General features: G+C 39.4%; 1 protein-coding gene across 4 annotated transcripts in view; it reads left to right on the plus strand.

The window, feature by feature from the left end:
* Window positions 1-16,198, plus strand: part of ESRP1 (epithelial splicing regulatory protein 1) — a 57,038-nt gene that overhangs the window by 31,582 nt on the left and 9,258 nt on the right. For 2 of the 4 annotated variants that reach the window (XM_060127464.1, XM_060127465.1), the window contains exon 14: window positions 14,989-15,139. The exons of the other annotated variants lie outside the window; for them this stretch is intronic. In XM_060127464.1, the coding sequence (XP_059983447.1) occupies window positions 14,989-15,139 (151 nt within the window). The remainder of the gene's footprint in view (window positions 1-14,988; window positions 15,140-16,198) is intronic. 4 annotated transcript variants of the gene reach the window in all.

Here is a 16,198-nt window from a genome sequence, read left to right on the forward strand (position 1 = left end):
CATGATAATCATCAGCTGGCCATCTTTTGAAAGCTTGAAAAAGGTCTCAGAAGCATGAGTAATTGTTAATTGTTCATGGTTGAGTACTGTGTCAGACACCCAGCCCAATCCCAATCTGTCACCTTCTCTAGACCCTGTGACAGTCACTTGCTGGTAGTGGCTCTGGTTATAAGAAAGATCTCTGTCTTCTTGTCTGACACCATCCGAATGTCAGGAGTGGAATGCGTTGTGCCACTGGATGCCTGGTGCAATTTCTTGTGCCTATAATACACTTGCAAAGTATCCAATTCCACCATTGCCTTGCTATCTGGACACTGTTAAAAGAAGGAATCTCTTAGAAAGAGTTTTCCATCATAGTGAGATGGGAACTTGAGTCTTGAATTGAAGCCCCAAAGGCAAGCAGAACTGACATTTATGGCTTAATAGCTCCTGTAATTTTGGGCCCCTGCTTATATGTTAATTTTTTTCTACTAGTGGTTTTTTTTTTTTTTTTCTACTAGTGGTTTTAAAGTTTGTAATGTCCTCATTATTAAGTCTAGGAGGATAGAAGTAGTGAGTAAAAGTAGACTCCCATTCTACACAACACCAAGTCCAAAAGTAACCACTGCTATCAGTTTGATAACATACACGTATCTGTGTGCTTGTAAATAATGTGGCGTACTAACATACTGCCCACTGTTTTGTTTTGTCTGTTTGTTTGTTTTAACTTGCCAGTATGTCATTGACTTCTTCCCTAAGGAATATCTGTATATTTTCCTCACTCTTGTAACTTCCATATGATATCCCAAGAATGAAAATATATCATAATTTAACAATTCCTTTATTTTTATAGACATTTAATTTTATTTTTCTGTTAAACAAACTCGTATTGATCTTTACATACTTCTATTTCTGTAGAACAGTTTCACAGGAGTGGGATTTTTAAATCAAAAGTCATGTATGTTATATTTAAATTAATATTTCCAAATAACTCCTAGTGTGGTTCACTTTCAATTTACATTTCCCTAATTCTAGTGAAATTACTGACACAAAGTGTTCAAACATGGGGATGTGCTGTTAACCATACTTAAAATATGTAATAATTTAAAAAGCAAATTCCAAAAACGATAAAATATTTTACAGTTTTGGGAGAAAGCCATTAATTTCTAACATCACATGACTGTAAGGCATTTGAGGCTCTGTGATGTAAATGTTTAAGTATATTTTGGCCTATTCTCTGATACGTAGGAAAGTGTGAGATAGCATACTTAGGCTAAAACAAGATATTAAATCAGAAGCTCTGGAGTTTGTCTCTTTTTAAATAAAAAAAAAATAAATTCCCTCCATTTTTTTTTATATTTCATTGAAGTATATTGATTTACAGTATTGTGTTAATTTCTGCTGTACAGCAAAGTGATTCAGTTATATATTCTTTTCCATTATGGTTTATTACACAATATTGTCCCTCCACTTTTTTTTTTTAATTTTTAAAAAATTTTTATTGGGCTTCCCTGGTGGTGCAGTGGTTGAGAGTCCGCCTGCTGATGCAGGGGACACGGGTTCGTGCCCCGGTCCGGGAAGATCCCGCGTGACGCGGAACGGCTGGGCCCGTGAGCCATGGCCGCTGAGCCTGCGCGTCCGGAGCCTGTGCTCCGCAACGGGAGAGGCCACAGCAGTGAGAGGCCAGAGTACCGCAAAAAAAAAAAAAAATTTATTGGAGTATAGTTGATTTAAAGTGTGTTATCCACTTTTTAAATGAAATATGTCCGTTTGACTTCAGATTATGCAACATGTTCATTACTTTAAAACATCAATATGCTAACATTTTGCAGACTTTTAAAAGTATGCCCCTCAAAAAAAGTAACTGGTTTTACTGTTTTTAACTTTGAATTTATCTGGGCAAACTATAATTTAGTACCTCTGTGTGCGACATACTGGGAATATTAGGGTTAATAAAATAATGGACCCTTTCTGGTGTAGAGTAGCTGACAGTTCATCCCTGTGCAAAGTCAGTGACTTCAAAGGGCTCCTTCAGCTAGCAGGCATTTGTTCTTATTTTATTTCCTCTAACTTGGTATATTTGGAGATAGAACCTATGATGGGTATTTCATCATAAGGATTTGGGTTACTTGAGGAACATTTAAGGAGAAAACAGTGAACCAGTGAATTGCTTTCTTTTTGTTTATTGTTAAATGAGTTTTTAGCAGTCTAAATGTGTGGCTGTAACAACAGCATCTTGAAGAGCAAGTGAAATTAAAGCAAGTGGTTCTATTTTCTGATTATGAACATTGGTTTTTCCTTTCACCCCTTGGAAGAAGATTTCGGTTACCCAGTATCCCAGAGCTTAGCCCAGGGTACAAAAGAATTAGAAGGGACTATCTGTTCATGCCCACCTTGCTTATTACTCAGAACTCTGTTTTCACACCTTGTCTCTCCCATTACATAAAGTCCTACTTTCTGTTCTGACCTCTCATTTTTCTTAGAAAAGAATATTCTCTTTTGCATCAAAGCTGTAGCACACGTAAGAAACATGCTGAGTCTTCAAAGAAATGTCATGTGATTTAAAGAAAGATGGATCAACATAAATGTCTTTTGTATATCCGTTGCCTCACCTTTTGTAGGTGAGGCAATGGATATACAAAAGACATTTATGTTAATGTCTTTTATATGTTATAAATAATAACATATCACCTTGAACCAAAAGAGAGGGCAAGGGATGTTTGACCTTTTTAATGAGTGATGCTTTATTTGCATACCCATGAGAAAGGTTTGGGAGGTGTGGGAGGGGACTTTTATTTTTTCAGATAACCATTACTTGTAAAATCATTCTTTCTACCCAAGCAATGAATACGTATATTTAGTAATATTGAGGCATTCTGCAATGCTTGGTTTGTTGTGTGGTGTTCTTGTATTCTATTCTGAAATTCTTTGCACCTGAGCCAAAAAGAATACCAAGCCTCTGAGAGATGCATGCATTTCCTATTTTGAACACTTGGCTTTCTTATTCCAGTTTCCTTTTGTTATTGAGATAAGTATAGGTTCACAAGGTTGTAACAAACAGTACAGAGGCATCCCATATACACTTTAACTAGTTTCTCACAGTGGTAACATTTGACAACCAAATGTAAAGTTAAATTTACTTTCTAATTTACTCATTGAAAGCTTTCTTTTTTTTAGTATATATTTTATTTATTTATTTTTGGCTGCATCAGATCTTAGTTGCAGAACGCGGGGTCTTCCTTGATGCATGTGGGATCTTTCGTTACAGGACAGGCTCCAGAGCACATGGGCTCTGTAGTTTGTGGCATGCAGGCTCTCTCTTTGAGGCGCGGGAGCCCAGTAGTTGTGGCATGCGGGCTTAGCTGCCCCACCGCATGTGGGATCTTAGTTCCCTGACCAGGGATCAAACTTGCATCCCCTGCATTGAAAGGCGGATTCTTTACCACTGGACCACCAGGGAAGTCCCAAAAGCTTTCTGATAGGACTAAGAAAAAGTTCTTGTTTTAAAAAAATTCTGTTTATAACTTAAACATTTAGTGCCACAAATGCAAACTGGAACTCAGCATGCAGTGAAATTATACTAGAACATTGTAACAATGCAATATTAATGCAATATCAGGCAATGTTGTTATAACGGAGAAGCACCAGATAATGTTTGTTGGTGGGAACAACTTTTTTTTTTTAGTTTGAATAACATGGCTAAATGATGTAAGCAGGAACTGCTGTGGGCAATTCAGTCTATACTATCAGTCCCTGAGAATTCAGTGTAGTTTCATGGAATAGTCATTTGTTAGTCTAAAGACCTTATTCATATGATGAGCAGTTCAGGGAATTTAAAATATGCTTAAAATTCTTTTCAGCGTTGTAGAAAATTATCAAGTGCAGTGAATTTCAAGGAAAAAAATTTTCATTACCCAAAACACTTGATTGATTTCAATGTGTAAGGTTTTTTTTCCCTATGGATTTTTTTTTCTTACAAAATGGGGATGGTATTATACATGTTATTTTCAAGCATAACTTTAGAAGAATCTATTACAGAAATTTTCAAACTAACATAATTTGGGAGAACATCTATTACCCAATTTCAACAATATCAATATTTCCAATCTTGTATCATCTGTTTCCATGCGTACCCTGCTATACCCTTACCCGCAGAACATTTTAAAGCACAAAAACCTAGAGATCATTTCTTTCACTTGTTGCTATTTATGTGCCCAATATATCTTTAAATTAAGCACCTTATTCTTAAGCATTAATGACTTTAGTTAAAGCAGAACTTAACTAAAACACATATGTCAATGTTGATAAACCTATTTTGCCTCCATTGCCCTATTTAAGCATTTCCTTGGTATATCTTTAAGACATTACCTTGAAGTAGGCTAAAAGGAAAAATTGACATTTGTCTATGAATTTTATCTAATAATATAGAGTAATGACTTTTGATTTTCTTCACTGTGTGTTATGTGGTCTTTTAAGCCACCTTGTTTTTCTTTTTCTTTCGGCTGCTTTGGGTCTTTGTTTCTGCACAGGGGCTACTCTTTGTTGTGGTGTGCGGGCTCCTCATTGCGGTGTTTTCTCTTGTGGAGCTTGGGCTCTAGGCTCACGGGCTTCAGTAGTTGTGGCTTGCTGGCTCTAGAGCGTGGGCTCAGTAGTTGTGGCTCACAGGCTCTAAAGCGCAGGCTCATTAGTTGTGGCGCATGGGCTTAGTTGCTCCGTGGCATGTGGGATCTTCCCGGACCAGGGCTGGAAGCCGTGTCCCCTGCATTGGCAGGCAGATTCTTAACCACTGTGCCACCAGGGAAGTCCCTAAGCTGCCTTTTTTTAAACCAAAAGCAAAATGGCTTTATTAGCAAACATTTTCCATTTAAGTTCAAAATAATCAAATCATAATAACCACGAAGCTAGAATGGGATTGCTTCTGGAGAGGGTCTGATCTGGAGGGGGAGGGGTGTGATGGAGTCATACTGCTGGCTCTGTATTTGTACCTTTCAATGTTGTATGCTATTCCTCTTCCAAAACAAGACAGAAGCTCATTTAAAAAACAGAACGCCAAAATAGTTTACAAAATAATAACTTCTGTAAATGTGCCTCTCTGGAAATTGTTGTCTTCTGTTACTTCTGTTACAAATGTCCACGGTTAACAGTGTGTTTTGCTTCCTTCTTCATCTAGATTTTTCATCAAGATATTACTTTTAAAAATGTCACTGTTTTCTAAGCGTGTAAGAAGATCAGTTGTTATCATTTTATACTTTAAATCAAGCAAAAAGATTACTTATAAAATAATTTCTACTTGTGAGGCCAATTCTTGTTTTGAGTAAGCAGTCTGTAACTTTACTATGTATTTGGAGCATATTATGATAACTGTAGTAGGGGGGTTTTTTGTTTGTTTTTGGTAATCTTTGACATAATTAGGGTAAGTTAAGTTTAGTTACCAAACTATGTTGACAGTACCTAAATTTGCTTACGATTTCAGTGAAATAGATTCTTAGAAGATTTCTTTATTCCTTCCGAAGTGTTTTTATATTTGTTGGTTACTTAAACTTTCTCCAAGGGGTAGATGCACATGCACAGAGCAGCTTGTACAGCCTTTAGGAAGAGCTAACAGACATTGAGAATCCGGATGTGGTCATCAGTCCCTCTGCCTCAGTTTTAAACTCAAAAAGAATGTTGAAAAGTCATCCTTCTTGAGATTGTTCATTTCAGATGAACAAGTTAGTTCAGAAATTTCCTACGTGAAAAGTGACTCCATCTTTTGCACTTGCTAGGATTAAAACATTGTTTCTCCAGTCACCTTCCAAAAATATATGGTCTTTGTAACACTAGGGGTGTTAATAACCTTAATACAAAGGCTCGGTGCAGTAATTTTGCAAGAAGTAGAAACCAGATTTCTTTTTGCAAGACTTCTCAGCATGTTTTCTATGTAACTGTGTTGTATGTGTTTTAATTTTCTATGTTTTTTATGTGTTTTTTAATTAATGTGTTTTAGTTTTCTATGTTAATGTCCTCTCATCCAGAGGAGAGAATATAGTCTTCTATTCTTTTCCCTTAACCTCTTTTTCTAATAGGACAGATAATGCTTTGATTCTCTCTCCTCTAGAGAAATATGGCAGGTCCTCAAAATATGAATATTATCGTGCTATGACTACTTCTATTTTGGAATGCTACCTGATAACATCAGTGTTACCAATGTTTAGTAATTTGTAATTATTAGATGAAAGGGTATTATGAGAATTATTTCCGATAGAGTATATATTGTGTTGTTAGACACCCTGGCCTTCAGTATTTTCATATCTTTCCCTGCTCTACAAAGAATTTTCTATGAGTTATTAGGATACATAGAATATTATAAAATTAGATTATGTAAATTAGGATTTGAAAAAATATAAGATAGGAAGAAATATTTGATAGTCTGACAACAGAATCTTAGGCAATTAAATTAATATTGGCATAACAATCATAGGCTCTGAGCAGGAGGAAACTTGAATTACAAAACTCATAATTTCAAAGGAAAGAAAGTCATTAATTCTCAGGGAAATATAGTTTTTCTCTACATTGGGTTTGAAAGTTTTTACCCAAATACATAGAGAGAACATGGAGTACTGCCATGGAGGAAATCTTCACCACCTTTATAATGTAGTCACTGGTGTGTTCATTCAGTAGTTTCTTTTTCTTTTTTTTTTATAATATTTTTTTTATTTTTGGCTGCATTGGGTCTTCGTTGCTGCACGCAGGCTTTATCTAGCCGTGGTGAGGGGGGCTACTCTTCGTTGCTGTGCGTGGGCTTCTCATTGCAGTGGCTTCTCTTTGTTGCAGAGCACGGGCTCTAGGCGTGCAGGCTTCAGTAGTTGTGGTGCGTGGGCTCCGTAGTTGTGGCGCACGGGCTTAGTTGCTCTGCAGCATGTGGGATCTTCCCGAACCAGGGATCAAACCCGTGTCCCCTGCAATGGCAGGCGGATTCTTAACCACTGCGCCACCAGGGAAGTCCTCAGTAATTTCTTAATGCAATCTCAGTGTGACTTGCTGAATGAGTCTCAGCAGTAATGTCTTCATAACTGTGATGCTCTAGCAGTTTTCTGAATATAAACCTTTGGGGAGACCCCTCTTGTGCTATTTACTTTTTCCCTTCATTTCCTCTCAGCTCCCTCCAGTTCTTTGCCCATTCAGGCAACTCCAACAGGGTTTCTTACCCAGCTCAAGTGCAGTCTCCTTGTTAGTTTATGTGATGCGGTACAGTCCCTCCATGCACTGTAGGACCTCGGAGTTCAGGGTTACATTGACTCACTCATTTGGCCCCTAACCCGTTGGGTTCCTTTGTAGTTTTATCAATTTTTGATCCTCTGTAGCTTTTGAGTAGCAGTTACATTATTGTTACCATGTACACCTGAGACTGATAAATACTGACACTTGAGAATCTGAAACCTAAGTAAAGATAAAATGGAGGTAAAAACCCAAAACAATGACTTAAAATGAATGTTAGGATGAGCTACTGGCATAGTCTTGTTTTGATGGACAGCTCTCTTTTTGCCGTTATTTAGGGTGTGGTTAAAAAATTCCTTATCTTTCTCTAAACCACCAGCAAATGCACATAATTTTTATGTTATCCTTATTCTGTGGCGATGGCATAATCCATTTATTCTGTGGTGATGGCCTAATCCATTTATACTTTATACTTTGAAGCTATTCTTTTGTTTAATGTTTCCCTTATAACATACAGCACTCCCTACCATTCCTTAAATTACATGGGATTTGAAAAAGGCTAAGACTTTCTGATAACTGAGTAACTTTCCATGGAAAGCATTAAATATCTCAAACATTGACGGTAAATTGTACTTAACTGAATTGGATTGGTTGAAAAGTTAATTTATTTACTTATTTTTTTAAATAAATAAATTTATTTATTTTTTGCTGCATTGTGTCTTCGTTGCTGCACACGGGCTTTCTCTAGTTGCGGTGAGCAGGGGCTACTCTTTGTTGCTGTGTGCAAGCTTCTCATTGCGGTGGCTTCTCTTGTTGTGGAGCACGGGCTCTAGGCATGTGGGCTTCAGTAGTTGTGGTGTGTGGGCTCAGTAGCTGTAGCTCCTGGGCTCTAGAGCACAGGCTCAGTAGTTGTGGTGCATGGGCTTAGTTGCTCCGCAGCATGTGGGCTCTTCCTGGACCAGGGCTCGAACCCATGTCCTCTGCATTGACAGGAGGATTCCTAACCACTGCACCACCAGGGAAGTCCTAAAAACAGCTTTATTAAGGTAGTTTACATATCATAAAATTAACCTATTTTAAGTATACAATTCAGTGGTTTTTAGTGTATTTACAGAATTGCACGGCTAATTTTAGAACAATTGTGTAAACTAATTTTTAGATAATGTAACAATCTAATTTTAGAGTAACCCATTACCCCCAAAGGAAACCTGGTGTCCATTAGTAGAAACTCCCGTTCACTTCCTTTCTACCCACTTTACTTGCCCCTCCCCCATCCCTAAATAACTATCAATCTATTTTCTGTTTCTATGGATTTGCTTGTTCAGATATTTCATATAAATGGAATCATACCATATGTGGTCTTCTGTGACTGGCTTTTTTTTTTGGTGGCATTGGGTCTTCATTGATACACGCGGGCTTTCTCTAGTTGTAGCGAGCGGGGGCCACTCTTTGTTGGGGTGCGCAGGCTTCTCATTGCGGTGTTTTTTCTTTTTGCAGAGCACAGGCTGTAGGTGCACGGGCTTCAGTAGTTGTGGCACGCAGGCCCAGTAGTTGTGGCTCGCGGGCTCTAGAGCGCAGGCTCAGTAGTTATGATGCACGGGCTTAGTTGCTCCGCGGCATGTGGGATCTTCTCGGACCAGCGCTCAAACCCGTGTCCCCTGCATTGGCAGGCGGATCCTTAACCACGGCACCACCAGGGAAGTCCGACATGTGAACTCTTAGTTGCAGCATGTGGGATCTAGTTTCCTGACCAGGGATTGAACCTGGACCCCCTGCATTGGGAGAGCAGAGTTTTAGCCACTGGACCACCAGGGAAGTCCCTGCACATTTTTAAATTGAGTTATTTTTCTTACTCTTTTTTAGTTGTAACATTTCTGTATATATTCTAGGTAGGAGAGCTTATATGACTTACAAATATTTTCTCCCCATCTGTGGGTTGTCTTTTCATTTTCTTGGAGTCCTTTAAAGCACAAAAGTTTTAAGTTTTGATGCAGTCCAGCTTATCTATTTCTTCTTTTCTCACTTATACTTTTGTTGTCAGATATAATGCAAGGTCATGAAAATGTATTACTACATATTCTTTTTTTTTTTTTTTTTTTTTTTTGCGGTACGCGGGCCTCTCACTGTTGTGGCCTCTCCCGTTGGGGAGCGCAGGCTCAGCGGCCATGGCTCACGGGCCCAGCCGCTTCGTGGCACGTGGGATTTTCCCAGACCAGGGCACGAACCCGTGTCCCCCGCATCGGCAGGTGGACTCTCAACCACTGCGCCACCAGGGAAGCCCACTACATATTCTTTTAAGAGTTGTGTAGTGTTAGCTCTTACACTTAGGTATATTATCATTTTGAATTAATTTTTTATATGGAGTGAGGTAGAGGTCTAAATTCATCCTTTTGCATGTGGATATTTCATTGTTCCAGCAACATTTACTGAAAAGACTTCTTTCCTCATCAAATTATCCTGGAACCCTCATCAGAAATCAATTGACCAGGGAATTCCCTGGCTGTCCAGTGATTGGGACACCACGTTTTCACTGCCACGGGCCTGAGTTTGATCCCTGGTCGGGGAACTGGGATCACATGGGCTGTGCAGCGTGGCCAAAAAAAAAAAAAATCAATTGACCATAAATGTAAGGGTTTATTTCTCACCTCTCAAATTCTATTCTATTGATCATTGCCTACCCTTATGGGAGTACCACACCATCTTGACTACTGTAGCTTTAGAGTAAGTTTTGCATTTAGGAAATGTAAGTCTTCCTACTTCGTTCTTTTTTAAGAAAGTTTGGCTATTCTGGGTCATTTGTATTTCCATATATGTTTTAGCTTCAGTTTGTCATTTTCTGCAAAAAAGCCAGTTGGAATTTTGATAGCTATTGCATCAAATCTGTACAATTTAGAGATAGTATTGCCATTCTAACAAAATTAAATCTTCTGTTTATGAACATGGGCTGTCTTTCCATTTATTTAGATCTTTTATTTTCTAACAGTGTTTCATAGTTTTTAGTGTACAAGTCTTGCTCTTCCTTTGTCAAATTTTTTTCCTAAATATTTTGTTCTTTTTGATGCTATTGTGAATGGAATTGATTTCCTAATTTCCATTTTGGATTGTTCATTGTAGTGTATAAAAATGTAGTTAATTTATTTTATGCATTGATCTTATATCTTTTAACCTTGCCAAACTGGCTTATTCTAGTAATAATTCAGCAAACTGTATTCGATTTTCTACGTATAAGTTTGCCTTCTCTCTATACTACCATTTTTACTCCATAAGTTACTTTATTTCTTGCTGTTTTTTATTTCAATAATCTGAAAGACCTGGAATTTAGGTTGAAAGAAAATTCTTATTCTCATGCCCTGTCAGGTAGATACAGATTATTTAATTTTTCTTAAGATATGTTGTCTACAGCAGATAATGCTAGTGCAAAGAATAAAGATGTGAATCCCAATTGTATTGTGTTTTGGCTTCATTGGAATAGGTGCTACCCTACAGGTGCTGAACATAATTGTCATTTATAGCCTTAAATTTCTAGTTAGATAACTTTTATTTTATCTTGGTTGTATTTTGAAGGTATTGGGTTGGCCAAAAAGTTCCTTTGGTTTTTAAGTGAAAATAAAAGACATATTTTTCATTTTCACCAAGACCTTTATTGAACAACGTATTCACCATTTTGTTCCACTACCTTCTGCCATTTTTCAGGCAACTTCATAATTCCATCTTCCCAAAAGTTTTTATCTTTTTGAGCAAAGAACTGTTCCGGGTGCCTTTTACAGTCTTCCAGGGAATTGAAATTCTTTCCATTAAGAGAGTTTTGTAAAGACCGAAATAAATGGAAATCTGAAGGTGCAATGTCTGGTGAATACAGCAGATGAATCAGAGCCTTCCAGCCAAGCTGTAACAATTTTTGCCTGGTCATCAAAGAAACATGCGGTCTTGTGTTATCCTGATGAAAAATTATGCATTTTCTGTTGACTAATTCCGGACACTTTTCGTTGGGTGCTGCTTTCAGTTGGTCTAATTGGGAGCAGTACTTATTGGAATTAATCATTTGGTCTTCCAGAAGGAGCTCATAATAGAGGACTCCCTTCCAATCCCACCATATACACACATCACCACCTTTGGTTGAAGACTGGCCTTTGGTGTGGTTGCCCCACGATTGCTTCCATTCCACATTATTGTACAGTATCCACTTTTTATCACCTGTCACAAATTTGTTTTAAAAATGGAACGTTTTCGGGCTTCCCTGGTGGCGCAGTGGCTGAGAGTCTGCCTGCCGATGCAGGGGACACGGGTTCGTGCCCCGGTCCGGGAAGATCCCACATGCTGCGGAGCGGCTGGGCCGGTGAGCCATGGCCGCTGAGCCTGCGCGTCCGGAGCCTGTTCTCTGCGGCGGGAGGGGCCAGAGCAGTGAGAGGCCTGCGTACCGCAAAAAAAAAAAAAAAAAAAAAGGAACGTTTCAGTAGAGAATTGCATGCACAAATATGGTCAAGAAAGTTTTTATCGCTTAACTTAATGTGGAACCCAAACATTAAAGCAATTAACATAACCAAGCTGGTGCAAATGATTTTCAGCAGTTGATTTGGATATTTTGAGTATGTCGGCTGTCTCCTGCGTGGTGTAACATTGATTTTTCTCCATTAATGTCTCGATTTGATCACTATCAACTTCAACTGGTCTTACCCGACCTTGGAGCATCACCCAGCTCGAAATCTCCAGCACGAAACTTCACAAACCACTTTTGACACGTTTGATCAGTCACAGCACCTTCTCCGTACACTGCACAAATGGTTTTTTGCATTTCAGTTGCGTTTTACCTTTCTTGAAATGAGAAAGCATAATATGCCGGAAATGTTGCTTTTTTTCTCCCATCTTCAATATTAAAATAGCTACACAAAAATCACCAATTCTGATAAGTTTTTTTTTTTATGCACGCTGATATGACAGCTGTCACAATGCAATCTAACAAAATTGTTTCAAATGAAGTTAAGACAACTAAGTGCTACTAGGGCCATCTTACGGAAAAAACCAAGTGAACTCTTTGGCCAACCCAATACGAGATACATAGATTTAATTTATAAGAGATCTTTAACCAGAGGCATAGAATATGCCAGGTCAGAGTCATAGAAGTAAGTTGTATACTATGGAAATGATCTGATTTTCATATCCAGTGTGGAAAGTCTGAGTAACTCAGCAAAATACACAGAAGTCTTGATAGTCTTTGAGTATTAGTGTTAGTATCTATCAGGCATTTGACATAAGCAAATATGGTCTTTGAATGAATGGTGCTTGTATAGGGAGATACTGAACTAGAAGTTGAGAAATCTGGGTAGTTCTTCAGTTTTGTGAAGAGCTAACTGGTTGTGTGACCTTTGGGAAATTATTTAACTCTTAGTTTCCATTTCCATCTCTGTAAAAATGAGGAGGTGTGGCTAAATGATGGCTAAAGTCCTTCTCAGGCCTAAAGTTCAGCATTCCCTCTCTTTGCTCTGACAGTTACACACAGATTGACTCTTGATCTCTAAAGAGACTCTCCTCGGAGAGTTGTAAAAATCTCGCTAAGTGACTCTAATATGCAGACAAGTTGAGAATCACTGTTTTAGAGACTTAAGTTATGGGCAGCTTGATGTCAAGTAATATTTTTTCAGGCTCCCATATTTTAGAAATGAAATGGAAGAATGATTATGGAAATAGCAAGAGTGAGAATAATAATAGAACAAGAAATTACTGTATTTTATGGTTTGTGGAGTAATTTGATATGTTAAATCATTGAAGCTGAAGAACAATTATGTGAAACTAGGAAGTGTAATCCCCATTTAACAAATGATAAAATTGGAATTCAGAGACATTAAGTGACTTGCTCAAGGTTACTGTGCTACTAAAATGGAGTCTGAGGGGCCTCCCTGGTGGCGCAGTGGTTGAGAGTCCGCCTGCCGATGCAGGGGACACGTGTTCGTGCCCCGGTCCGGGAAGATCCCACGTGCTGTGGAGCGGCTGGGCCCGTGAGCCATGGTCGCTGGGCCTGCGCGTCTGAAGCCTGTGCTCCGCAACGGGAGAGGCCACAACAGAGGCCCGCGTACCGCAAAAAAAAAAAAAAAAAAAAATTTGCGTAAAATGGAGTCTGGGACTGGATTCACCATCTGGTATCATTCCTATTAACCCATCAGTTAGGATTATGTAGGATAGATAATCTCAAAGATTTTTAGTCCCTTCCATTATGTGTTTACTTGTCTTTGAAATGGGATAATTACTTACTTAGAATGATTTATAAGAGTTAATAATCTAAAGCTGTGGGTCTTTATTGCTCTTTAAGCTAATGACTACTTAAAAAAATTTTTTTCCCTGTGTGTGTGTGTGTGTGTGTGTGTGTATATATATATTTTTTTTTTTTTTTTTTTTTTTTTTTGCGGTATGCGGGTCTCTCACTGTTGTGGCCTCTCCTGTTGTGGAGCACAGGCTCACCGGCCATGGCTCACGGGCCCAGCTGCTCCGCAGCACGTGGGATCTTCCCGGACAGGGGCACGAACCTGTGTCCCCCTGCATCGGCAGGCAGACTCTCAACCACTGCGCCACCAGGGAAGCCCATATTTTTAAATATGGGTATCTAGCAACTAACTGTGGTGGCAAACAGATTGGGTAAGGGACAGGGTGAAACTAATTTCATAATACAGTAATTAGTTGAGTTACCACATAAAGAATGCTTAGGGGGATTTCCCTAGTGGTCCAGTGGTTAAGACTCTGTGCTCCCGGGCTTCCCCGGTGGCGCAGTGGTTGAGTCCGCCTGCCGATGCAGGGGACACGTGTTCGTGTCCCGGTCCGGGAAGATCCCACGTGCCGCGGAGCAGCTGGGCCCGTGAGCCATGGCCTATGAGCCTGTGCGTCCGGAGCCTGTGCTCCGCAACGGGAGAGACCACAATAGTGAGAGGCCCGCAAGAGTCTGTGCTCCCAATGCAGGGGGCCCGGGTTCGATCCCTGGTCAGGGAACTAGGTCCCGCCTACCACAACTAAAGATCCTGCACGTGGCAACGAAGATCCTGAGTGCCACAACTAAGACCCGGTGTGGCCAAATAAATAAATAAACATTTTTTAAAAAAAGAAGAAGAATGATTAGGTATTCATGTGGCTTTTGTTCCTTGGAGGTAATTGCCCCAGATACACAAAGAGGACCCATCATCAATTTCCCCTCGTGTTAATGGTGGTTGATGTAGTTTGTTATGCATCCCTTCCAATTTACTTGTTCCTTTCCACCCCCCACACGTTTTTTTTTCAGTCAGGTTGGAAACAATAACTCATGGGTGCTATAGTACTCTGCGGTCGTATTATGCTCTACTTACTGTGTTGTACATTTGTGTATAGGAGTAAAACAGTCTGTTCTTTGGAGCAATCCTTTTGTATACTTTTTGGTCTCTGTGGCTATGGTTTCTATTATTCCTTTGCGTTCATGCCTTTTCATGCCTTAGTATTCCTGATAACTAGCCAGCTAATCATCAATGAGCTCGGCTTTGGAAGCGGTGCTTTGTGGTTGAGTGGCTGCAGAAGTCTCCTCCTCTCCTTCCTTCATTTAGGACTCTCAGACAGAACTGGATCTTTGGGGAAACCCTGTATTTAACTCTGCATTAACCCTTCTGTCTTTCAACTTTCGGCTTTTGTGGAGCTGTGGGACAGAATAGCTATGGTGCACTTGTCTTGGGAGAGATAACTCTCAGAATTCTAAGAAAGATCACCTTGAGAAAGTCTGTTTCCTGAAGTAACTAATGTTTTTAGAGTAAATATTAGACATTGTCTATTTCTATTGGTTCACTGTGCTTTCTCTCCCTTTAGCCCCCCAGGTTCGCCCAATAGTCTTGGCTACTTCCCTACAGCTGCTAATCTTAGCGGTGTCCCTCCACAGCCTGGCACGGTGGTCAGAATGCAGGGCCTGGCCTACAATACTGGAGTTAAGGAAATTCTTAACTTCTTCCAAGGTTACCAGGTCAGTACCTTGAAGAAGAAAAATACTCAGTGCCCTTATTACTTAAGTTGATGTGCCTAAAGAATGCAGCCAGGAAAGAAGCAAATTCTCTGAACCTCGTGTGTACGTGTTAATAAATAGATTTTCTTTATGAAGAACCAGAGTCAAAGTCAGGGGGACTAGTTGTCTGAGTGCTAACTTCAAACTCATCCCTTTAATAGGATTGGGGCTTTTCCATGCTGTTTTAATTACTTCAGCTTAATCTATTGATGCTTTTTTTTTTCCCAGTTGGGCTGCTTTGAGAAAGCTCTTTAGGGCACACAGTGATGTGGGTGTTTCCATCTATAGTAAGATTGGCTAAGAAGGAGTTTTCCTCAGACGTGGAATTGGAGTATTTAAAAAGTAGTCCGAGGCCTCTCTGCCTAATCTGGAAAAATAAGGGTGACTCAGTGAATCTTTAGATGGTAACTCCTTAAAATGAGCTATAAGATATTCAGTGAGTCTTTTATGATCTATTAATTCTTGTGAAACTGATATTTACTCTCGTCAGTTTTTCTACGACTGTCTGTGTCCATCAGCTGTTCTTTGACTTAAGAACAGCTTGGTAAGAGCTCCTTAACAGCAAGCAAAATCTTCTCATTGTCATCTCACCTGAGCGGACACCTTTCCTTCCTTAAATCACATGGTTAGAACCCGAACTCCTTCCTTTCCTGCAACCTCTGAAAATCAGTATCTTGCAGCCTTTTAATTGCACTAAAAGCAAAAATGGTCTTTCCTCCTGGAGCTGAGTTGTGCTTGAGTCTTCAGAATTGAGAAGCACTTGTAGGCCTAATCATCAAATCCTAAAATAGCCCTTGAGCATTTACAGTACAGCATGATAAGGGCTGTGCCTGTAGGTGCCATTTCACTCTTAGAACAGGTTTACAAGCTCTTGGTATCCATGAATCATGGAGGATTGTGGAGCTCAGCTAAAATGATGTCAGTGGGGATGCCCCGAACCTACCAAGTTACCATGATGGAATATTTTTTGACAAATGGAGAAAAAAGCTGTGTCTGATAGTGAAGACTGAATGAAGGTGG

The sequence above is a fragment of the Lagenorhynchus albirostris genome, chromosome 17, assembly GCF_949774975.1.
Source record: "Lagenorhynchus albirostris chromosome 17, mLagAlb1.1, whole genome shotgun sequence".
NCBI classification, from domain to species: Eukaryota; Metazoa; Chordata; class Mammalia; order Artiodactyla; family Delphinidae; genus Lagenorhynchus; species Lagenorhynchus albirostris.